The sequence below is a fragment of the Pristis pectinata genome, chromosome 33 (assembly GCF_009764475.1).
Source record: "Pristis pectinata isolate sPriPec2 chromosome 33, sPriPec2.1.pri, whole genome shotgun sequence".
Taxonomy (NCBI): domain Eukaryota; kingdom Metazoa; phylum Chordata; class Chondrichthyes; order Rhinopristiformes; family Pristidae; genus Pristis; species Pristis pectinata.
Window position 1 is genome coordinate 9,040,956 of NC_067437.1, and position 24,857 is coordinate 9,065,812.

At 43.1% G+C, this 24,857-nt stretch overlaps 1 protein-coding gene across 5 annotated transcripts in view; it reads right to left on the reverse strand.

Moving 5' to 3' along the window:
- The window catches only part of LOC127585467 (potassium voltage-gated channel subfamily C member 1-like), a 202,438-nt gene that overhangs the window by 105,936 nt on the left and 71,645 nt on the right, over positions 1 to 24,857 (reverse strand). The window contains exon 5 of one of the 5 annotated variants that reach the window (XM_052042938.1): positions 1,017 to 9,078. The exons of 3 other annotated variants lie outside the window; for them this stretch is intronic. In XM_052042938.1, the coding sequence (XP_051898898.1) occupies positions 9,014 to 9,078 (65 nt within the window). In that variant the 3' untranslated portion in view covers positions 1,017 to 9,013. Of the gene's footprint in view, positions 1 to 1,016; positions 10,144 to 24,857 lie in introns of those variants that run through there. One more of the 5 variants, XM_052042936.1, reaches the window with a different exon arrangement.

Consider the following 24,857-nt stretch of genomic DNA (forward strand, 5'->3'; position numbering starts at 1 on the left):
ACTACCCGATCCAGGACCATTGGCAGCCATTGGCAACATAAAATGGGGGGAACTGTTGAGAATGACTTTCCCTCTTGACACACCTGTTCCAGTGTACGCATATCCTGACCATCCTTTCACCTTTGCTGAGTCCAGACTCCAGTAACTCGCTATCCAATGGCACTGTGAGAGGACATTTATCACACACTTCACCCAGGTTCACCAGCAGGCAATATGCCTGTGGATCACACAACGTTAATAGTCCACCCATGTGGTCAGCCACTTTGAGATGAGGAGAAATTTCCTTTAACCGAAACATTGTGAGCCTGGAATTCTTCACCAGAGGTGGATCCCCAGTCGGAATGTGCAGGATTGGGTTAGGGATGGGGTGTGAGTAGGAATAAAATGCATGTACTCTTACAATCCGGCATCCTTGATACTTTGGTAGTGCTGGACTTTCAGATTTTCATGTCCAGACGTACTTTAACTTCACTTCTTTTACATGTCACACAGTGGTATGATGAACTTCCCAGTGAACCTGGTGAGGTTAAAGGGAGCAGGAAATATACTGGCACCCCAGACCCTGGTTCTGGCTGCAAACCCACCCATGTTCCTGACCCCTGGTGTTCCAGATCCTAACCCCAGCTCTGCCCATACTTCGGACTCCTAGTTCTGGCTGCACATTCCACTCGCACTCTGGACCCCCGTCTCACACTCCAGACTACTAAGTGCCCAGCCATTAGGATTTCCAAACAATTGGATGTCGGATTATCGGAAGTGTACTGTGTAAGTTGAGCCACACACATATGTTCATTCCATAACATTAAGGATGCACATACATACACCCTCCAAATGCCAGACAACAAAAGAACTTAATGTTTAGTGAATAAAAGCAAATGGGCACAAATGATCGTGCAGGCTTGAGGTATTAAATGGCCTGATACTTCCTCTCATATCCAAGATCTAGGGCATTCCTAAAAAACATACAACATGTTGCAAGCACCAGAACTTCACAAGAACAGACTTCACAAGGTAAGTTTATTTTTCCCCATTTATTCAGAGAATAGTGTGATTAAGAAATGTTTTACAGTTTTGTACATTTCTCTAACTCTACTCAATTTATAGGCATTCGCACTGTTTTTTTTTGTCTGCAGATGTCTGAACAATCAAAAGCATGCACAGATTTCAAGAGCTGTAAATAACAGTCCATACTCAAAAGATTTATACCTGTGTTTTCTTTTAGTTTTTGATTTGGCAAGCTTTTAATTCATCCGATTTTTCTAGATGTTTGAAAATCAACAAAGTAATACAAAAGAATTTGGAGATCATCTTGTAAATGTTCCTGATCACCTCGAAACTGTAAGTGTTTTTTCCATCTGTTGCTTCCTCCCACCCACCCCCACCACCTGTTGATACACAATCAGACCCTTCTATGATGGGGGTATGGTATGACTAACAGCTGTGTGGTCTTTGTATGTGACTCGGAGATTACTCTACAGTTAGTGTTAGCAGGGATACAAGGAGGAAGGAACAGCATGGGTTCGATACAGAGTAAAGCTCCCTCTACACTGTTTCGTCAAACAATCCCAGAGGAGGTTGAGCATAGGCTAGACATAATGTTCTCCGTCCCGTCAAGTATATCCCAGGTAAAATAGAGAGTAAAGCTCCCTCTACACTGTTCCATTAAACACTCCCAGGGAAGTATAGCATGGTTAGAGACAGAGTACAGCTCCCTCTACACTGTCCCATCAAACACTCCCAGGATAGGTACACCATGGATTAGAGAAAGAGTAAGGCTCCCTTTACACTGTCCCATCACACAGTTAAGGCTGGGTATAGCACAGATTCGACACAAAGTAAAGCTTCCTCTACACTCAAGTTGGAATAGAGTTGAATGCCCAGTTACTTTGATGCCCTCTGATTGTGTTCCCTTAATTCCCTTCTCCATATTCACCTAGGATCCATTCCCTTCTCCCTACACCATCATTTCATTCTCAAGGTCTCTCTGGTGGGCTATTAACACCGAGTACCTTCTCTTCACCCATGTGCTTGGAACCACTGGATCAGGGAGACTCTGACAGACCAAACAAGGTAGTTATCCATTAGAAAGTCACTGACTAGGAAGTCGATCTTGTTTCCTGCACTGTGCTATGGGCCCTCTTAGCCCCAAGATATTGACAGTGATTTGGGGGGGGGAGGTGAGAGATTTCAACCACTCTCATTGCCTCAGTCCAAAGATTCCGAAGATGTTCTCAAACTGATTTTTGAACGTCGTAAGTTCAACCCAAGATATATTTTAAAAAAACACCAATGTTCCTTTAAACTCTGCAGAGAATTATTTACTCCCCTGCCATACTTCACGATTCAATATTCTCTGGCATATTTTTATGATAAAATGTCACCCAAAAATATTGCACAAATACTTTGTACATTTCTCCTGTAATTTTTTTCTTATTATTTATTGCGCATAACCTTTCTGTTAAAAATATTTGCATAAATATCAACACAGATATCACATGAAAGTCAGTTGGGGTCGAATTTGAAACCACATACACAGACTGGGGGATACTGGGCTCCAGGGATCAGTCACTAGGGCACCACCCACCCAGGGACAATAGAGTCCTGATGGAGGATGGGCAGTGATAGATAGCAGTCCCAACAATGGGCTCCTTGTTACAAAGGGTGGAGTAGCGGGGAGGAGGGGTTCGGAACAAGGAGATGGCAGGGCGGCGGAGAGGGGAAAGACGGCGGGGAAAGCCAACAGCAGTGGGCGGGGTGTCAACGGGATGGGAGAAGGTGCACGGATTGGGGAGGGGAGAGGTAGAGTGGGGTGCAGGGAAGGGCAGAGACAAGTAATGGGGAGGGGTAAAGGGACGGAGGACAGAGAAGGAAAGGCATTGGAAAGAAGAAGGAAAAAGGGAGAGCTCCTCCAATTCATTACCTCCCCAACAAATTCATACCAGGAAGGATTCCCTTACTTTTATAAACCCACTAAAAAATGGCACTCAAAGAGAGATCTTCCCCTGAGATCACTAGTTTTGGAGTGACAGACCAGCCTGCAGCTCCCCTGGTTTTTAACTTGAAGTTCACCAACGACCTCCCTCAATATCCCCGTGTCTCTGAAGGCAGGTCACAACAAGGGCAACATGATGACCCTTGCCCTTCATTTTCCAACATCCCCAGTGACGTTGTTCTTTCAATAGAAATTATTTCTTAAAGGGACATAAAAAATACATCTGTCACTGGTTTCAATGCTGGGAGAAGAGGGGACATTTGGAATGGTTTCATTGGAGGTGAAATTCCAACCACCCTCCACCCTTTCTGAACCTTTCCCTTCCAGTGAGTCCTTAGCCCCTCTCGGCATGGAGAGAAGGTTCCCTGCCGACAATTCCTATCCAGTTGGATGGTCATGCACTGCAAATCGACATTCTTTAACCCCCTCCCCCTTCCTCTCTCTGCCTCCAATATCTGCCGATCCTCTTCCTGGTCCATATGGAACATCCAGTGACAATGATCCCATCAGCGATAAACCTGGGATCCCTGGCACCCAGATCCATCAGTAAACATTTACAACCATTGCAATAAAGCATCAGGGCAAAGAATAAAAATACTTCAGACAATTTAATTTAATAAGATTTCTTTTGCTTTTTAAATCTCAGTAGGTTTAAAGGGGAGGGCAGGTCCGACCAAACACAGGCATGCTTAAAGGAAAAACATTCATAAGAGGGATTAAAAAGATTCAAAAATGCATAAATATTTCAGAGCAAAATTCGGCAAGACCAAACTGGTTAAGTGTTACACCAGATCCATTGTTGGTGATGTCATTTCTTGTTTAGTAAATCAAAAATGTTGGAACCCCGAGACACAGTATGATTGCAACAAGTAGCCATGTCATTTAATGGATTTGGAGGGTGTTTTACTTATGTACTTTTTTATAGAATGAAGTGTTTCTCTTCATCCTGAATTCTAACATCAGCAAGACTCCCAATCCACAAAGAGAAAATATTGCCTAACGGCTTAAGAAATACATTTGCTGAGTTGCAGGAGGAAACTGTGGCTGGGAAGGAGTGGGCAGGATGGCAGTGGTCATGGACTGTGTGTTGGAAGGAGTTGGGAAGAAGTAAGGATCATTTAAATGACAGCAAAGAGACAGAGGATTAATAAGGGTGAGTGGGAATATACCACTGGCAAAACAAAATCAGATAATTGAGAGGAATACCGGGGGGCAGCTGATGAAAATATGGAAACCAAAATTGAGAATCAAAAACATTGCAGATGCTGAACACTTGAATTAAAAACAGAAAAAGTTGGAAACAGGTCAGGCAGCTTCTGTGGAGACAGAAACAGCGTTAAGGTTGCAGATCGAACACCCTTTGTAAGAACTCAGAGTTAACATTGCAATTCAATGACCCTTAAAGGTCTTTGGCTTGAAAAGTTACTTCTGTTTCTCTTTCCACTGATACTGCCTGACCTGCTGAGTCTCCAATGTTCTCTGTTTAGCAGCCAAAATTGAGGTCTACTTTTCTGAGTGGACTGACTGACTGAGAACGTAGATGTGATGCCAAGGATCAGTCGTGATTTTATTAAATGCCACACTTAATCCAGGTATAATAATTACATCCTGCTCCTATTTCTTATAGAGAAGTCACTTCTCATTAGTAACAGTGGGGATGTGGGGTTGGAGTTTCCTATGCAGAATAGCTGGTGTAGTTACTTGAACAAACCACAGTTGTACAATAACTCCCTGGGACTAGGATTATGTGGTCTCCTTGCAACACTGATAATTATTGGATTAGCACCTGAAAGTTGAGCTCCTCTATTTGGGCCTTGATTCCAAGATGCTTTAAACCATGAGGATCAATGTCATTTCAAACCTGCTACATTTGGCATGATTTTCTAACACCCTTTGCGGTATATGGGCCAAAATATTTATGAAAACGTATTACCAAAGACAATAAAACATCAGACGCACAAGCAGATATGAGCAAAACATTTTGGATGGTGCAATAATGGACCTAAAACAATGAAATAATCCCCAAATCCAATTTTCAGAGGTTCAACATGGATTTCAGCAGAAGTCATGGATTTCCACCCCAGGATATCCCTGATGTGCATGTTAATGAGAATGGATTGCATACATTTTCTGCTGAGCTGTTGGTATCTGTTGGTGGAAGGTAGTTTTGCTGCAACACCTACAGTTATTCTGTCAAAAAGACCAATGAAGACACCTTGAGAATGCAAATTCATTCTCTGAGGCATGTTAATGTAGTGACGTGTGCATTGTACTATGTCCCTGAATTTAATTTTTGTTTAAATCAATGAAGTAGAATTTCATAACTGTTCAATGCAATATCAAATAAACCAATTATGTACTACATTGCATGAATTCTTACTCTAGGATTCTTCTTTGAACTTTAAAGATGGTTGTTTAATAGCATGATTGTTTATGATATATTCTGAAGGATCAGAAACCCCCAACTCTTCCAGAGAAATAGGCAATGCCGTCACTCATTTGATCTTGGGTCTAATTTATCAAAGATTCGATCATTCCGACATCCGTTGGATTTTAGTGAGTTTGATGGAATTCCCTGATGGCTGATTATCACTGCTTTTCTTATAATCTGAAAGCTGAATTTCAAAACTCAATAGGCAACATGACGTGGTTAAGAGGTTAATAAATATATGATAATCAAAGAACTGCAGATGCTAGAAATCTCAAATAAAGCAGAAAATACTGGAAACACTCAACAGGTTGGGCAGTGTCTGGGCAGACAGAAACAGAGTTAACGCTTCGGATTAAAGGTTCTGATGAAGTTTCTTTGGCCGAAAACATTGGCTCTGTTTCTCTTTCCACGTGTTGCCTGACCTGCTGAGTGGTTCCAGCATTTTCCGCTTTTACTTCAAGAATTAGATGATGCCAAGCTTAAGCTTCAGGAGATAAACAGCTGTAAATAGGAGAGGATACTGAGAGAAGTGGAGAGTTCTACAGTCCTGGGTGTTTACATTGAAGATGGTGTAATGAGTGAGAATACAGAGGAGGAGTGTGTGATGTGAAGTATTTGCAAGATGAGAAAAAATGTCACCTGCCTACATTCTTCTGCTCAGACTGCTGACTGTGATTCCCTGGATCATGGAAACCAGACTGAAAAAAGAAAATGCATGGGAGCTTTGGGCTTGCTGGGTCCAGAAGGGAAATTGTCCTTTAAAATAATATTCATATAATATTTGCATGCATAGCTATGCGTGCATTTGTATATACTGTGTACAGTGTTTATTCATGCATACATGCACGTTGTGGGTGGGTATAGTGTGTATATATACATGTGCCTGTGTGCATGGTGCTCATATATGTATGCAATATGCATATGTGTTTGCGTCTGCGTGTGTGTCTGTGAAGGTGCTTGTGTTTGTGTCTGTGTGTGTGTCTGTATGTCCTTGTGTGTATGTCTGTGTGTATGAGTGCTTGTACATGTGACTGTGTATGGATGTCTGTGTGTTTGTGATGAGTGTGTCTGTGTATGTGTGGTATGTATTTGCGTGTGCGTGTGCGTGTGTGTGTGTGTGTGTGTGTGTGTGTGTGTGTGTGTGTGTGTGTGTGTGTGTGTGTATATTTGAGATACCAATGTTGCTTCAGGTAAAAGAGGCTGTAATGAGTAACATTTCATTGCTACCATTTCATGGTGCTACTTCAGATTCAGACAGAAGAATAAACATTGCAACATCTCCTCCAGGCATGAGAGGAAGACTAACTGACTCTACAGCACGTGTTCAGCTTGTAATCCTTGAAAATCAACAGAATATACGATGCTAGTGGTTCAGTTGAATACCAATCCTTTCCATGATTTTCCACAAAGACTGAGTTTTGGCACATGCAATAAAGACAAATGTGTTTCATAGTGTTTTGTCCCTGACAAGGATTAAAAGGCCTTCAGAATTAGGGGGGGCTGTACTCTGGCACCACTGTAACCCGTAATCATAGAAAGACAATCTTCAGTCCTTGAGGGTTCAAGGCTGGTTCCCATGGGGAAGTGTGCACACTTATCCAATTGACTTCCCCAATGACACATGATGTTACATTGCACAGTGTATGGCTACAAAGTCCTGTCTGCTGTGAGCCAGGGCTGGGAGATGCTCAGTTCTTGCTAATAAAGTGAGAGCACAGTGATTGAGGTTTTATTGCACTGTCCAGTACAGAGGTTTTGATTTCATTTATGAAATCCTGCCGCGTTGATACAGCAATGTAGGTTACAAGTCAGCAAGGTGGGGTGGGGGAAGATGTGGCTCGTCGAGACCTGAGTTACGATGAAGGAACTGGCATTTCAACCCACATTGTCTCCACGCTTGGCTCACAGACTGAGAAACTCTGGACCTAAATAGTATTAACTCGGTGCAGTCAGCAAATCTTCCAATAAAGCAAAGGCTGCCTTGGTGATCCAACAGAACTAGGGATCGGGATTGCTTACCAGCATGCAGCGAATTGAATATCAGATGCTCCTGGTCCCTAAGAATTAATTATTTGAAAAGCTCCTCTGCCCATGGATTACTGTCAACACTGCCTCAGCACCTGTGATCAGAGCTGGGGCGTGTTTACATTAGTTCTCACTGATAAAAAGTGAGCATGGTGATAGGGGCTTTACTGTCCTCGCACTGAAATCTTGTCAGTCAAAAAAGGAAACTCCCATATCTTAGTAGATCCCATGCATCTGAAGGCTGTAATGATGGGAAAGGGGATTCATGATTCCAGCCCTTTTATCCTTTCAATGTCAACCTTAACAGTCTTTATCGGAATTTTTGCTGACTGCATTGAAAAGATATCCCACTGAAAAAGGGTCCAAACACCAAACTTTGCAGAAAGACATCACCCAGGACCTATAGCGTAACACTTAACAGATCTTTTAACTCTCTATTACTTAATTAACGTGCCAGAGAGAAGAACAGATGAAGACAGAGATAGAGGAAGAGAGAGACAGAGAAAGGGAGAGACAGAGAAAGAGAGAGACAGGGGAAAAAACGGTCAATATGACCGAGTATTGGCACCTTTCTTGTATACACACCTTTTATATTAATTCTGATTAAAAAATAGAAAAAAAAGTGCTGCATCCTTTCAATAATACAGTTTTATACGATTGGCTAAATTCTTTTTTTTTTGTTTTTTTTTCATGTATTTTTTCATCGAGTTTTGCAATCTGGAAGGAAAATATATTTTTTTTTTGCATATGACATTAAATATAATCCTTACAGTACACCATGCAAAGTCATGCTGAGGCTGAGAAAAATGCACCTTTTAAATATATATAATACTTCTTTGTTCAATTCCCCTGCACAGCTTTTTTTTTCCCACTTTCCAAAATTTCTTACACCAGGTTTTGCCCATTCTCCCACAATTGTTGCACTTATACATGTTTCTCTGGTCCGCTGTAGGTTGACAACCACACATCAATATCCCTCGTTCCTCGCGGTTTGTCTTTGCTTTTTTTGCTTCTTCAATGTTGTCATCAGCAAGTCAGTTTGTTTTGGGGGGTGGGGTGTTGGGACCTTTTTTTGTTCTGGGAGGGGGCAGGACTTTTCTCCTTTTGTTACTCCTGCTCACGAGTAAAGAGAAACGGGAGCAACCAAGAAGAGCAAGGAAGAGGTGGTGGAAAACGAATGATTGACGGTGGAAGGTTGGGAAGAAGTGGAGAGCAAAGTGGTGGTGAAGAGTGAGGGGGCAGAGGTGGCAGAAGAGCTCATGGGGAGGGCGAAGAAGGGAGAATGGAAATGAAGTATGAGGAGACAATACAGGATGGGATTGGAGAAGAGAGGATGAGGGAAGAGAAGCAACAAGCGGTTCACAGAAGCAGGTAGAGGACTTAGAATAGGAAGGAGAAAGGCAAATTGGGGAGCAGCAATGATGGAGGAGGAAATAGGGAGAGAGATGGAGAAGGAGCAGAAGAGGGGTTAGAGGCAAAGGTATGATGAATCGGGAGAGGTGGTAGAAGAGGGGGAACAGGAGAAAGGGAAAGTAGTGCTGGAGACGGGTGAGGGATGGGAGTCACTAGTTGACCGTGACGGCCTCCAGTTGCATGTATCTAGAAATCACTGGACTGTCCTTATAATTATCTGTGAGTAGAGAAGAGAGCAAAAAATGGCTCAGGGACAGTTTTGATCTCACCTCGCTCTTGCATAACAGGCATGCAGCAGTCGAGGCTGAACACTCCACTTCAGACAGAACATATTTTTTCTTTAAAAAAAAGAAACATTTTTTTTCTTGCTGTTGTTTTTTTTTGTTCAACATGCACCAAGGCAACGTATTCATTTGCTTATTGCTTGCAATGGAATTCCATGCATTGGAATGGGGGAGAAGGTGTGAGGGTGAGGGGAAGAAGATCCCACTGCACTGGATCAGAAGGTCATTGCACTGGCTTCCCACTGTGTGTGTGTGTGTGTGTGTGTGTGTGTGTGTGTGTGTGTGTGTGTGTGTGTGTGTGTGTGTGTGTTTAGTTCATTTATCCTGAGTGTATCTTCTTTGTATAATCAAACATTGACATAGATGTGTGGAGAAATCTGAAGCTTGCCTCCCAAAAGACTCGTCCCTCTGTCTAAATCAACCTTGGTTCTGACTCTCTCAATCCTGTAAGATGTGCAGTGAGACAGGCTGGGGGAGAGGGGTAGTGGGCAAGGAAGTGGGTACAGAAATGTCCTTTTCTTTAAAAAATATAGAGAAATTCCACCTTGCTGTCCATGTCGGTGGCAAGAGGGATCGGGGTAAGGGTCTTTTCCTCGAATAAGCCAACGTCTTGGCACAAATTTAACCAGTTTATTTTTTCCATCAATCAGAAGATGCTTCATCAGTCATTTGGTATATGCAACCTATTGTCCAAACAATGATCTCATTGTTTTATATTCTTTGTAAATGCTTTTCATTGTCCTAAAGATATATATATCTATATACACCTATATAGATATAGATGCATACACACACACATATATATATATTTATATATATATATTTCCCTAAAAAAATATTTCCCACTCTTTTCTGTCCATGCTACAAGATGGATGGGATGGGTGACTGGGGTCGCCTTAGTGGGCAGGGCGAGTTGAATGGCGAGGTGACAGGAGACAATCGCAGCGCATTCCCACTCATGCCAGAAATGTTGTTTAGGCTCCTCGACTTTTCATAACCTTGGGTTTCAAAAAAGAAGAGAAGAAAGCATTTTTTGAACAGTTACCAAAATAATGAATGAGCGATCTGGACTCCGAGACAAGGGTAACTCTCTGGGACAAGTCTATACACACGCACACTCAGAGAGAAAAAAACATCAGAGTTCTATTCTCTGCTGCCTATCAGGGATCGGTAGATTTTTTGAAGTCTCTTTTATAGTGGGAAATATTTCCACTTGAATGATTCAAAATTCCAGGGCCCTGATATTCCACTCAATAGTCAACATGACTTAACCAAGTGAACTAGGTACAATTTCCCAGAAATTTTCATTCACATTCAAGGAAGCTAATGATTTCTTTTTTATATATTTTACATTCTCTGACAACAGCAATTCAGCCCAACTGTTCTATGCCAGCTGTCAGAGCATTCCCGTCAATCCTATTCCTGACTTATTTCCCTGTGACCTATTCTTCCTCACAAGCTCTTCAACCTCATCCTGATTCTCCTTCCACCCACCTACACTAAGGTGTAATTCACCAAAGCCAATTAGCCTACCACCATATCTTTGAGGTGTGTAGGAAACCAGAGCACCTGGGGAAACCCTTTTGGTCATAGGGAGAACGTGCAAACTCCACACAGACAGTACTTGTTGTTAGGAAACACAAGAGACTGCAGATGCTGGAGGAACTCAGTGGGTCAGGCAGCATCTGTGGAGGGAAATGAACAGTGAACGTTTTGGACAGAGGATCCGGATGAAGGGTCTCAACCGGAAATGTCGACTGTCCATTTCCTCCACAGATGCTGCCTGACCTGCTGAGATCCTCCAGCGTCTCATTTTTAACTCCAGTATTTGCTGTCATTTTGGTTTTGTCCAACATGCACCAAGGCAACATATTCAACTGCTCATTGCTTGCAATGGCGTTCCATGCATTGGAATGAGGGAGAAGGTCAGGACTGAACCAAAGTGGCTGGAAATGTAAGGCAGCAATGTTAACTGCTGCATCACAGTGTTGCCCATTAAATATCCTTTCACCATTCAGAAAGAACGCCAACTTCCTTGGGCCAACTAATGCGGAGCTAGGTTGGGGGAATAGGTGAAAGTTTTTAATCTGAACCCAATCCACATCCAAATCCACCTGGAACTCTAATGCTCCGGGTTCCAAGCAGTATTTCTGGAGCGGATGGCAATTTTACTTTGGAGGGAGAGTGAAAGAAACTGGTAAGTTCAGTCCAGACACACCAAAGGTTAACCATCATAGCAGTGTCTGTTCACTGTGACTACAGTAACGGCAGGCAGCAATTAATAATGGTGAGCAGGATGCCACCAAAAAGGCAAGAATCAACAGTTGCTGCTCGCTGATGGTAGTCATTAATAGTTGTGAATGGAGCCTTCCACACTTATTCCAGTTGCTCTCATGTCAAGTATTCCCAAGAAAGACATGTCATTGGATAAATTCAGAGCAAAGCTGCATATGAACTGTTCCATCAAACATTGCCAGAGCAGTTAAGGCACAGGTTACATAGAGAGTAAGGTCTCTGTACACTGTCCATCAAATACTCCTAGGCAGAGTCAGCTCATTAGGTATAAAGCTCCATCTAAACTGTCCCATCAAACATTCTCAGGGCAGGGACAGTACAGGTTAGACATAAAGCTCCCTCTACACTGTCCCATCAAACACATCCAGGGGAGAAACAGGACAAGTTACATAAAGACTAAAGCTCCATCTGTGCTGTCCTGTCAGACACTCCCAGGGCAGGGACAGCGTGGGTTAGATACGGAGTAAAGCTTCCGCTACACTGTCCCATCAAACCTTCCCAGTGCAGTGACAGCAGAGGTTAGATATAGAGTAAAGCTCCCTCTATACTATCCCATGAAGTTCCTTTGTTGTCAGCCAATGATTCATCTTAACCCCAATCTCAGAAAAGCACCCCTTTAGGAATATCATTGGGAGACCTCTTTGCAAAACCCACTGTTATGACAGCTGTGAATTTCAGGTAGCCTTGTTATAGCTTCCCATTCATTATCCTAATTTCACTGTTGTAGGACCTTCTCATTTGTCACATTTACAAAGTGCTTGTCTATGTTGGGTTCAGTAGGCAACATAGGGTATAATTTTGTGCTCATTTGAATGCTATAAACTTGCAATATTGTAACATATGTAATTGCACTCCAGTGCAAAAGACAATGCAACTGCATTTTAGTAGAGGAGTTCAATGCACGAATGCTAATATAGCATGGATTTAGTACAAGGGAGCAAGGAGTTTTGCCCCTGTCCTCCAGTTGATCACAATCACCAAACCCTACGTGAAAACACATACACTGTAACTGTCCTTACATGGAGTGAGATTTTTGAGCTCCCAGTGATTTAAGTGGGATTGGAAATACTTCAATCTTTTGGGCATGCACGTGCTATGTTCCTCAACTCCCTTGTAATCCTTCCACTAATGAGCTGGGTTTGTACACTTTGTTATGGATCTCTCTGCGAAGGGAGATGGGTCCTTTCTCTTCACCTCTCATAACTTAATGTACCTCTGTTATATCTTTCCCCACTGTCTTCTTGTCCAGAGAGTTCTAAGGGAAAGCTGAAATAGGGACTTCTACCAGGGAGTTAAGATGTCTCAGAGTCAGTCGTGGCAACATCAGTCACTCCCAGTCATGCATTCATGCCTACATAACAGCACCGCACGTTCTATACAGAAACAGCACATACATATGAACCACAAAACCACTGACAGAACATCAAGGGCTTTTGTTTACTCGATCCTGTTGTGTTCTTCCTCTCCTCAGTTCCAAAACAAAAGGCTGCCATCTTTCGCTGGTAGGGCACAGCATTAGGAACTGTGGTCACCCTCAAGAGCATACTCAATATGCCTCCTGTGTTGATCTTCCAAGAGGCACACTGGTGGACTTTGGAGCGCCTTCCACCGGCAGGGAACAGTCAATACCATTGAGGGGGAACCTGAATGCCAGTACTGCCCTAGGTGGAAGTACAGCTCATTTTTCCTGGTGGATTGCTATACTTTGTCAACATTAAACCTATTCTACTTGATGCAATGGGCAATTCTCAACAATGGGAGAATTACCTCCTGGCAAAACATCTATCCAACTCTGGACTACCACCAACTGGATTATTTCTGAGAAATCCCAACCATGGAATACTGACATTTGAACCCACCAACTAATGTTCTATTTCTGGTAATAAATTACAGTGATAAATAGTAAGGCAGCGGTCAGACAATAAGAAGAATCATATGGTATGACCTGGACAGACATACTAATGGCAGCTGTACAGTATAGCTCAGCATAACACTGATGAGGCAGAGGGAATACTGTAGTGTGGAATCACAGGGATAGCAGAAAATGCAGTGGAGTGCCTTTGATGGGACAGATTGATGGAGGGGAAATCAATGATGTAAGCCTCTTCTTGGGCAAACAGGGAATGTCAGTACTACAAGGAGCTGATAAAACCTGCGACCTTAACCAACTCACCGTCCTTACTGAAGGAAGCTGGACAGACACAGGAATTCCTCCTGAGAAATAAAGGAACTGTGCACCAGGTAAAGAAACCAAAGCAACAAATATCATATTAAATGTATCCTACATCCCATTCCAAACCCAAGGGCCATTTGCCATGAGCCTTTTAGAGGGTTCAGTCACACTCCAGTGAAAGAGAATAACTTTGCCTTTTATAAAATTGCACCAGTTATGTTTTTTTGTTCTCTTTGGGATCTCAGGAATCTAACAGAAAATGTCATATTGGGACATAGCTGACCTAGTCGGAATTGAAACGTCAGGGAACGCTATGGAACGAGCCGCCAGAGAAAGAAGTTGAGGCAGGTACAATAACAACATTTAAAAGACATTCGGATAAGTGCATGGATAGGAGAGGTTTAGGGAGATATGAACCAAATACAGGCAAATGGGAGTCACTTAGATGGGCACCTTGGTCAGCATGGACGAGTTAGGCTGAAGGGCCTGATTCTGTGCTGTATTACTCTCTACTAGAGCTCACAGACAATAGAGTACTGAGACCTCTTAACCTGCACCATTAGGAGGAATCTAATAACATAATTGCAATGCAGCAATAATCAACCTGCTCTCTTTGGAGAATTCTTTTTTGAATTATTTTGTTAGCATTCGGCCAAGAGGAATTTTCAATCTGCCAAGTTTCAGGGCAACTGGGGACAGGCAATAAATGCTGGCTTTGCCCCTGACTTTCACAACTATGAATTAAAATGTGACTTACAGAATACTGACAGTTAATTTAGATTATGATCTGTCCAGGGATTTAAAGTATAACCTTCTGAGGAAAAGTCAAGAAATTTACTTTGAATCAGTGAAATAACTTACTCAATGTAAATAATTCTGATACAGTAATAATGCTACATTGAACAAGGAAGTGGTATAAACACAGCTCTTCATGGGAAACCCAAAAAGGGTTGAGCAAATCGGCAAAGAGGGAGAAATATGAATCAATGAGAAATCACTGTTTTCAGTGGCGGAGGGATCAAGTGGGGCGGGGAGGGGGGGCTTGTCAGCTTTCCCACAGAACATGTTGGTGGGAGGGGTGTTACACCAGAATCAGTCGGAAAACCAATCAGAAACAGGGAATTTGTTCCCTTGGTAGACTGGCTATTCAGGGATGTGAACCAGCTTATGTCCCATGAGCACAGAGTATGAAGCATGGGTCTAACTTTTCAGTTTGTCGATTTCTGTGGCAGAATTTGAGCAGCTCAGTGAAGCACTCAGGCTGTATTTCAGTCCCATCTCCCAATCCAATCTTAAGGAGAGTTCTTGGCAAAGGCCTTGGCCTTTCAAAATGGACCAATGATATTCTGGCTCCAATCTACTGTGCCAGTGACCCGATCATGGAAACCAAGAATTGTTGCAATACAGGACACCACTTGTACCATCAACTCTGTACCAGCTCCCAGTAGACCAACCTAGATGGTCCTATTCCCAGTTCTTTCCCTAATAATCCTGTGACTTATTTTTCCTCAAGCACCCGTCCAGTTTCCTTTCGAAAACATTAATTGATTCTATTTGCACCACCCTCACAGGCAATTGAGTTCCAGATCATCACCTCTCTCTGCACTAAAACAGTGTTTCCTCATATCCCTCCCCATGTCCTTTGTCCATACTTTGAATCTGTGTCCCTAGTCCACAAACATGGCATTGGACATTATCTGGTCAAAAGGCAAGAAAGTTATTATGGAAGGTTTTTGATAAAAGACTTCAATAATAATAATAATAATAGAAATTATTTTTTGGTAGTTTGTAAAATCTCTTTTAAAATATATTCATGTTGGGAGGAAAGTGGTACAGATTTTCTTTTTAATGTTCGCTAACTTTTAATAACAAGGAGGATCCAAGGCAGGTTCCTAGTTATTCCAAGAAGCTGAACCTGCAACCAACTTTCTTTTCAGTAGTTCTTGATGCAATGGCTTACTAAGCCGTAGTGGGCACTTATGTTAAAATGACCACACTGTGTCTGGAGTCAGACTGGTTTAGAATGGCAGATTTTACATCCTTATTAGTGAACCAGTTCATTCCTGAAAGACAATCCTACAACTTAACGGTCATGTTCACTGATACAAGCACCCAGAAATTTGTTGTCTGTTGTTAAAACTTAAAGCACAATGCAGCAGTGTTATTGCACTGTGTTCTGTTTCTCAAATTCAGTTCTACTGAAGACAACGGAACTGAATTTGTAGAGTGGGGTGCAGTGCCCAAATCCTTCTGTATCCTGGGTACAATGCTATCAGTGCATTTCTGCAACGTATTTTATTTCTAGATTCTTTGAAACTAACTGTATTCAAATTTGGAATGGTAGGTTTTGCCTACACTGGTAGAATCTGAACAGTGGATTGATAATCACATCCTGTTCATATGACTAAACCAGAGACAAACACTGTATCATTGTATCCCCGACATAACCAGATCTGTACACACCATTGTTGACACAATCTGATTTTTGACAGTATAGTGTTGATTTTTGTTTTGAAATTATCCCGTTGGGACATAAAACAAGGAAGTAGAATCATTAGTGGGTGGCTAAACTGATTTGGGAAGAAAACATATTCAGACCCAGCCATAGGAAAGAATCGACCTCATCAAATTATGCAAATCAGTTTCAGGTCAGCATCATGAGGTGAACCTGAAGACAGAGATCCAGACTGCACTGCAGGAGAACAGGAATTGACACCTTTATAGTGGAATTGAAGAAATTATCCCAATGGGAAAAGCAGATATGTAGTCATTTGTGACCAATAGTAATAGATTCTCATGATAAGGAAGCATATACTAAGTAGGAAAAGCAAGGCTCCCAATTGTTACTACAATCTAGAATTAAAGGATAGTGCTTTCAGCCTCAAAGTAAAGGAAAAAGGATACTCTAATATTATTGCTATAAGCAGAATATGAAACTCTGTTGCAAAGTGCCAGATCTTTATGTCTTTGTGAACTTCCTAGCACTCATGGGATGTGAACATTGCTGCCAAGATCAGCATTTATTGTCCATCCCCAATTGCCCTTGAGAAGGTGGTGGTGAATCAGCTACTTGAATCACTGCAGCTCCCTCTGTGCTGTTAGGGAGGGAGTTCCAGGATTAGATCCAGCAATAAGAAGAACTGAAGATATCTTTCCAAGTCAGAATGGTATGTATCTAGGAGGGGAACCTGCAGTTGGTGGTGGTGTTCCTGTGCACCTGCTGCCCTTATCCTGCTTGGTAGAAGAGGTTGCAGGTTTGAGAGACGCTGTCAGAGCAGCCCAGGCAAGTTACAATTTGTCGGTCACACACACGGCACCCACTGGGTGCTTGTAGCTGAGCGAATATACTAAGGTGATGTATTGGGTGCCAAGTAAGTGGGTTTGTCCTGGATGGTATTGATCTTTTTGGAACGTGTAAGACAGGCAATCAGCGAGAATTCCATCACAATCCTGAGTAGTTAATGCAAAGATTTTAGGGAGTCAGGAGGTGAGGATATCCAGCCTGTGACCTGCTTTTGTAGCTACAGTTCCATTTCTTGTCAATGGTGACTCCAAGGTGTTGATGATGGGGTTATTGGCAAAGATATTGTCATAGATATTGTCATTGAATGTTAAGGGGAAGCAGTTAGACTTTTCTTCATTGTATGTGTGGCAAGAAAATTACTTTCTAATTATTGTGTCATGCTCACATGTTGTACACCTTTCTGCACACAGGGCTACTTCACTATCTGAGATGGAAATAAGTATTGATGGGGAGGAAGGTCATTGTCAAATCCTGCCTTGATATCAAGCCCATCACCTTCACCTCATCTCCAGCATTCAGCTCTTTAGTTTACGATTGGTTTTAAGATCGGGAAGTTGGAAGTGGAGGTCAGTGTTCACAGAAATTCTGTGCAAATGATCATTTCTACCAGTATTCTCCTCCAACTCATTCTCGACCTAATAAATCAGCAGCAAAGCTGAACTGTATTGTATTTTGTTTTCAGGAAGGCATAAAGACACAGTGCTGCAGGGCTGAGCCCCCTCCTGGGCACACCTGAAATCCACTGTCAACTGCAGCCAGACACCTCTCCTTGTCACTCTGAAGTAGGAGCTGGAAAGAAATGAAAGACCTGCATTCCTATAGCACCTGCACTTTCCATATCCCTTTCAGCATGTCTAAGTACTTTTGAAATGTAGACATTATAAGAAAGTAGGAAATTTGTGCACAGCAAGCTCCCACAACTAGCAATGCATTAATAACAAGATAATCTGCATCTTAGGAGAAAATATTGGGCCTAGGGCTCCCCTAGTGTCATGGGATCTTTCACTTCCATCTGAAAGGGCAGAGGCATATCAGTTTAATATCTCATCAAACAAAGGGAACTCCAACACTGTCACACTCCCTCAGCACTGCATTGAGACCCCACCCTAGATCACTGGCTCAAGTTTCTGGAGTTGACCTCAACCTCCTGAACCAGGAGACATTCACCTCCACCCACCCACATTCAATGTTGTGTTGGTTGGGCTACAACTCCACAAGGACTGTCCATTCTTCCATATCTTCCCCAGGCAGGATAACTCATTTGGGTCCCTCAACAATAGCATCAACCGGCTATTCAAACCTAGGAGTCACAAGCAAATAAAAAGGCTTGCGTTTTCTTGAAGCAAGGAGATGAAGGTGATCTAATCAAAGAGGATTAACATGTTTAACTAGGTGGATAATTATATTCTCTGATGAGCATCTACGTCAACAGGGCACAATCTTAAAATTATTGAGTCATTAAGGAGAGAAATCAGAGAGGATTTTTTTCCATATAAAGGACAGTAGAACTGTCTCCCACACAAAAAGAGTGCTGTGAATAACAAGGGTCAACAAGAACTTTCAAGATTAAAGTCAGATTTTTGTTTCAATTAAGGACACAAAGGCTAATGGAGCAAAGATAGGCAATAGGAACTGAGGTACAGATCAGTCACAAGCCAAGGTATTTGGCAGTACTGACTCAAGGGGCAGAATGGCCTCCTCCTATTCTTCTGTTCCCTAAGTCTTGGGAAGACCATTAAAGTTCACTCACAAACACCACCTTGCAACCTTTCGATCCAGCAACAAATTGTCCCACAACAAAGAGATAGCTTCAAAGAGATGTTGCTGTAACGCCATCGCATGCCAAGAGAAAACAGTGGAGCCTCTGAATATCACTGCCTTTGGAAGACACCCTCTACACTGTCCCATTAAACACTCCCAGGCAGCGACGGCATGGGTTACATATTTACTGCAACACAGGTGATGGTCATTCAGACCATCCGTGCCAACTCCCAACAGGGCAATCCCATTTCCCCTGTCCTTTCTTCGTCAGTAGCCCTGCAACCTAATCTCTGTCCTTTGACTCCCCTTTAATTCTTTTGCCACTTAACCCACACTAAGGGATCATTTACAGCAACCAATTAACCTGCCAGCATATCTTTGGGAAACCGGAGCATCTGGGAGAAATCCGGGAAGAGCATGTAACCTCTACACAGACAGCACCTGAGGTCAGGATTGAACCAAGGTCCCTGGAACTCTGAGGCAGCAGAACGTGTGCAGAGTAGGTTCCCTCCACACCATCCCAGTAAACATACCCAGAAAAGGGTACAGGTCTCAAATCGAGAACAGTGTCTGTGGGTCCAACAGGATGATCCATGTCACTCAATAGTCTTGTGAAGGAACAAGACTTTAAGAAGTAAAGTCTTTGAGGATGTCCAAAGCCACATTATGGACAACAAAGAACTTTAATAACAATCGCTATTGAAATGTAAGGAACTTTACAGCCTTTTTCCACACACAAACGATTAAGGGAAAAGCCCAATCATTATTTTAATAACTTTGAACGATGGATGAAGAGTGGCCAAGACAACAGATAGACCTTTCTGCTCATCCTCCAAGAAAGGCCAAGGAGCATCTTACATCCAATTGTGAGTACAAACAAGACCCCATTATATCTCTGAAAGTGCAGCACACCCTCAATGTTGCACAAGGACTATCAGACCCCTCTGCTGCTCAAGTCGCAGGTGTGGTCTTTGAACGCACAACACTCTGACCCAGGCGTACTGAGACAGAGCTGGCACCAATGCACAACCTTAGAAGACAGGACCAAGAGATCAGATTGCCTGAAGCTAGTCGTCTGTCCGTTGATGTAACCTTCGTGTTCAGAGAGTCAGTGGCATTCAAGCAGAAGTCACATAGACCACAGTAGAGGGCCTTGGAGGATCTGCCCTCAAACCTTTGGCCAAATACAACACAGACAGAATAACTGCATTTTCTAATACATTAATCACTAGGAAAACAGAGTTGGTGCATTTCAGACAGAAAATGCCTTAAGACAATCCTCAGTCCTCCAGGAAAATCTTACTGGAGTATTCACTGTATTTCCAGTGAGTTCCAGATGTCAACCACTCTATGTGGAAAAAAACTTTCCCCTCAAATCCCCTTTAAAACTCTCTTCTCTCACCTTAAAACTATGCCCTCTCGCTTTTGATACCCCTACCATGGAAAAAAGATTCTGATATATACCCTTTCTATGCCTATATAATTTTATATACCTCTATCAGGTTATCCCCTCAGTCTCCATCGCTCCAGGGAAAACAAGCCCAGTCCATCCAATCTCTCCCCATAACTAAAGTCCTCCAATCCAGTTAACATCCTGGTGAATCTCCTCTGCACCATCTCCAGTGCTACCACATCCTACAGTGTGGTGACCAGAACTATACACAATATTCCAAGTGTGGTCTAACCAGTGTTTTGTAAAGTTGCATCACTACATCCCAACTTTCATATACTATGCCCCAACAATGAAGGCAAGCATGCCATATGCTTTCTTCACCACCCTATCCACCTGTGTTGCCACTTCCAGGAGACTATGGAATTGATCCCAAGGTCCTTCTGTTCAGCAACAATCCTTAGTGCCCTTCCATTTACAGTATATGCCCTACTCTTATTTGACTTTCCAAAATGCATCACCTTGCACTTGCCAAGATTAAATTCCACCTGCCAACACTCTGTCCAACTTTCCATCTGATCTATATCCTGCTGTAGCCTTAGACAACTCTCTTCATTATTCACAGCACCACCAACTTCCGAGTCATCCATAAACTTATTAATTGTACCTCCTACATTCCCATCCTTAACAGCACCAATCCTTGTGGTACACCACTGGTGACAGAAATTTTTAATGTTTCATCTGAATAACAGCATCTCCAATCATGCTTTACTCCCTCAGTACCGCCCTGGTATGCAGAGGTTCTTGCTCAAGTCTCTGGAGTGGGACTTGAACTCATGACCTTCTCAGTCAGAACCACTAAAGCGCGACCACTGAGCCATAACTGATGTAAGTTCTCAGAACTGATTCTGATCCTAACAAGTCCAACCAAGCACACCAGCCTCAACATCTGACCATCTCTTTAAACAGCATCAGTGTAGCCAGGGGTGGTGTGCAGATGTTAAGTTACAACACGAGTAGCTCTCTCCTTCAAAAAGGTTTCTGAGGGTTATTTTATGGGACATTACTCTCATCAAAGCAAGCTTTCACCAAACTTCCCATAAAGTCATAGTCACAGAAACAGGCCCTTCGGCCCACCATATCCCTACCAACCAACCAACCTACCTACCAACTCTACTAGTCCCATTTGCCAGCATTTGGTCCGTACCCTTCTATGCCTTGACAATTCAACTGCTCATCTGCGGAAGTACCTGCCTCCTGCACGTGCTCAAGCAGTGTGTTCCAGATTCCAACCATGCTCTGGGTAGGAAGGTTCTTCCTCAGATCCCCTCTAAGCCTCTAACACCTTATTCTGACTTATGCTCTCTAGTTTTAGGCACCTCAGCTATGGGAAAAGATTCCTGCTATCTCTGTCTATGCCCCTCATAATTTTGTGTACCTGAATAAAGTTCCCTCTAAGCCTAATCCACTCCAAAGTAAATAAAAGCCAGCATAGGTAGTCTTTCCTCATGAGGTGCCCCTGGTGAATCTCCCCTGCACCCTCTCCAGTGCAATCTTATCCTTCCTATAGAAAGGTGACCTGTTAACCTCAAGTGACAAGAAAGAGTTGGAATATGGTGTCCGGAGAAAATTACTCTCTAACCCAGTAATCTCAAATTCTGCAACACTCTGCAGGTTGAGAGCTATAATGGTCACTAAAAATTAATGTGGGTTGTAATAATTAATTCAAATTTTAATTTAGATTCTAATTTCTTCAAATAAATTAGAGCTTGCCTCAGTCAGAGCAATACTGAGTATTCATCTCCGCTGGCTATTAAAAGCCAATTAAAATTAGCATGGTTAATGGTGTGACATTCTGCATCCCCATCCCCCTTACAAAAAAAAATCTAAGTCACAAATGTACCAGTGGAATAATAATTTAATTCAACAGATGAATCTCTGGTCTGTGCAGAAACAGCTGTGGAAATTAAACTTGGCCTCATTGCCTTATGGAGAAGAATGGGGTAATGAGCCAAAGGCTTATGAAAATGGAATTGGCGTGTCTGTGATAGCTCTGTTGTCAAATAGTTATACACAATGCCAAAACGGTGCATATAAAATAATAAATTGACTGAGTTGCCATTAGATTGGCAACTGGTTTGGTGAAGCTTCTGCTAGAAAATGGAGTCCAGTTTTGGTAAGCACGCATATACGTGATTTGGGGTAAGGTCTGAGATTAATTCCAAGCTTATGATGTCTGGTGACTCAAACAGGCTCAAGTAGCTGGGATGCAACTCCCTCAGGATGAGGATGAAAACACATAGTTTGTGCTTGTGTAGATACTTTCATGGTTGGTGGTGGGTGATGTAGCAAACTACCAAAATAAGGTGACAGAAGGTGGTTCCTTCCCCAGAGGAGAGCAGAGCTGGCCATTACTGTTCATTCCTTGGGCAGTCAAAAGCAACTTCCAGTGAGAGGAGAACCTGACTCTGCCTGGGTCAAAAACTAACTCAAACAAAACCTGCCAGTGACCAGCTGAGGGACTGAGTGGGTTCCTGGTCCAGTTTTGGTTTGCCAAGGTGGTGGGGTTGAAGCTGGGAGGGGAGATGATGGGTACAATGAGTTGGAGAGGACTTATCCAGGTTGGAGAGGATTTCTCTGCGGACTTCTCCACATTTCTCCTCCTTAGAAATCGGAAGGCTCAGAGGGTCAGGAGGTCTGTGGGGAATGCAGGTGATGAAAGGTCCGATTCAATCTTCATGTAGAAGATATGAATGAATTATGATCAGGAGTAGGTCACTCAAAGCTGCTCCACCATTTAGTAAGCTTGTACAGGCAGTCCCCGGGTTATGACAGGATTCCCGCTCCTGAGACTGTTCGTAACCAGAACTGTTCATAAGTTGGAAACGAACAGAAACAGTGTGTGGGAGAGGATCCCAGAAACAGCGGTGACTGCAGAGTGAGCAGGTGCAGGAGGCACAGCCCCCAGCCGGCCTCACTGACTTGGTGAGTGAGCGAGTGAGTCTGCTCAGCGCTCCCGGCTCTGCTTGGCTCCACCCCAGTCCCTAATTGTTGCAGCTCAGGGAGGGAGGGTGGGGAGAGAAGGCATCCAGAAATGCCTCGTCCCCACCCAGCAGAAGATACCAGGAGCCCCACAGCAGTGAGCAAATCCATCCCCATCCAGCCCACTGGTTTCCTAAATGCTCATTCATATGTACCAGGCATCAGTAAGTCAGCCATTCATAACCTGGGTTGGGCCAGTAACTACATTCCAGTCAATAGACAATAACCTTTAACCCCCCCCCCACCCCTGCTTATCAAGTACATTGACCCCTGCCTTAAAAATATTGAAAAACTGCATCCAAGCCCTTTTGAGGAAGAGCATTCCAAAGACTTGCAAACCCTTGAGAGAAAAAAAAATTCACCTCATTTCTGCCTTAAATAAGCAATCCCTTATATTCTACGTTTTCACTTGTGAGACTGAGTTAAAAGTCGCAACCATAGCGATAAGACAGCCAATAATAAATCAGATGCAGGCTTCTGTACCCCAGAGAGTGGGCAGAATGTGGAGCACCCTCCTACACTGAGGCTTATCAGAGAAATCTATTTAAGGGAAAGCTAGATAAACACGTACAGGAGAAAGAAATGGATGGATTTGGAAGTGAGATGGAGAGGGGTGGGAGAAGGCTCACTTGGAGCATAAACTGCAACACAGACCAGATGGGCTGAATGTGTTGTAAATATTCAATTGGTCTACATTTTGTTTGTATTGTTTGCTTCACCCCAAAGATCACTTGGCATTGAGGTGTGGTGGGGGTTAAGGTGAGGTGTACACCATCGAGCACAAGTCACCCTGGAGATCTATGGGTGGACCAGAAAGTCTTGCCTACCATTGCCCCCATATCCGGGAAAGAATATCTCACGGAAGACTGGAGGAAAAGTGGGTTAAATGGATGTTTCAGGATACTAAAGAATAGAAGGGAAAAGGGCCACAAATGACAGTTGGAGGTATTCCACCGGGATAGGCATCGGAGGCAAACAATAAAAAGCATTGCTGTAGCATCTCAGGGCATCCAAAAACACTAAGTAGCCAATGAAGTATCTCTGGAAAGAGGTCACTGTTTGTAATATAGGAAACACAGAAGCCAAATATGCACAGCAAGATCCCACAAACAGCCACCCAGTGATAGCCAGAGTTTTTAGGGATTTCTCATGGTCCATTTTCTAGTGATGTTGATGGAGACTCAGTGCACTGGCAATGATTCCACGCTCCTTGAAATGGTGTCATGGGATTCTTCACGTCTATCCGAGAGAGGGTTCTGATAGTGGTTGATAAGAGTAGGGAGAACTGCTGAGAGATGTTTCGCCTCATGGTTTCGGAAGGAGAGGCTGGCATTTAAGACAGAGATAAGAAGTTTCTTTGTGAGTTTTTAGGCTTCTCTTCCTGAGAGTTGCGGAGACTGAGTCACTGAACACATTCAAGACTGACATAGATGTATTTTTGGGCTGTAGGGAGTCTAGGGAATTGGAATTGATTTATTGTTGTCACATGTGGGGATCAACACAGTGTCGCAGCTAGCAGAGCTGTTGCCTCCCAGCTCTGCTAGCTGCAGTGACCCAGGTTCGATCCTGACCTCCGGTGCTGCCTATGTGGAGTTTGCATTTTCTCCCTGTGATCATGTGGATTTTCCCCGGATGCTCTATCCCAAAGGTGACTGGATTGGTGTGTTAAATGGCTGCTGTAACTTGCCCCGAGTGTGCAGGTGAGTGGTAGAATCTGGAGGGAGTTGAAATGTGCGGAAAAGAAAGG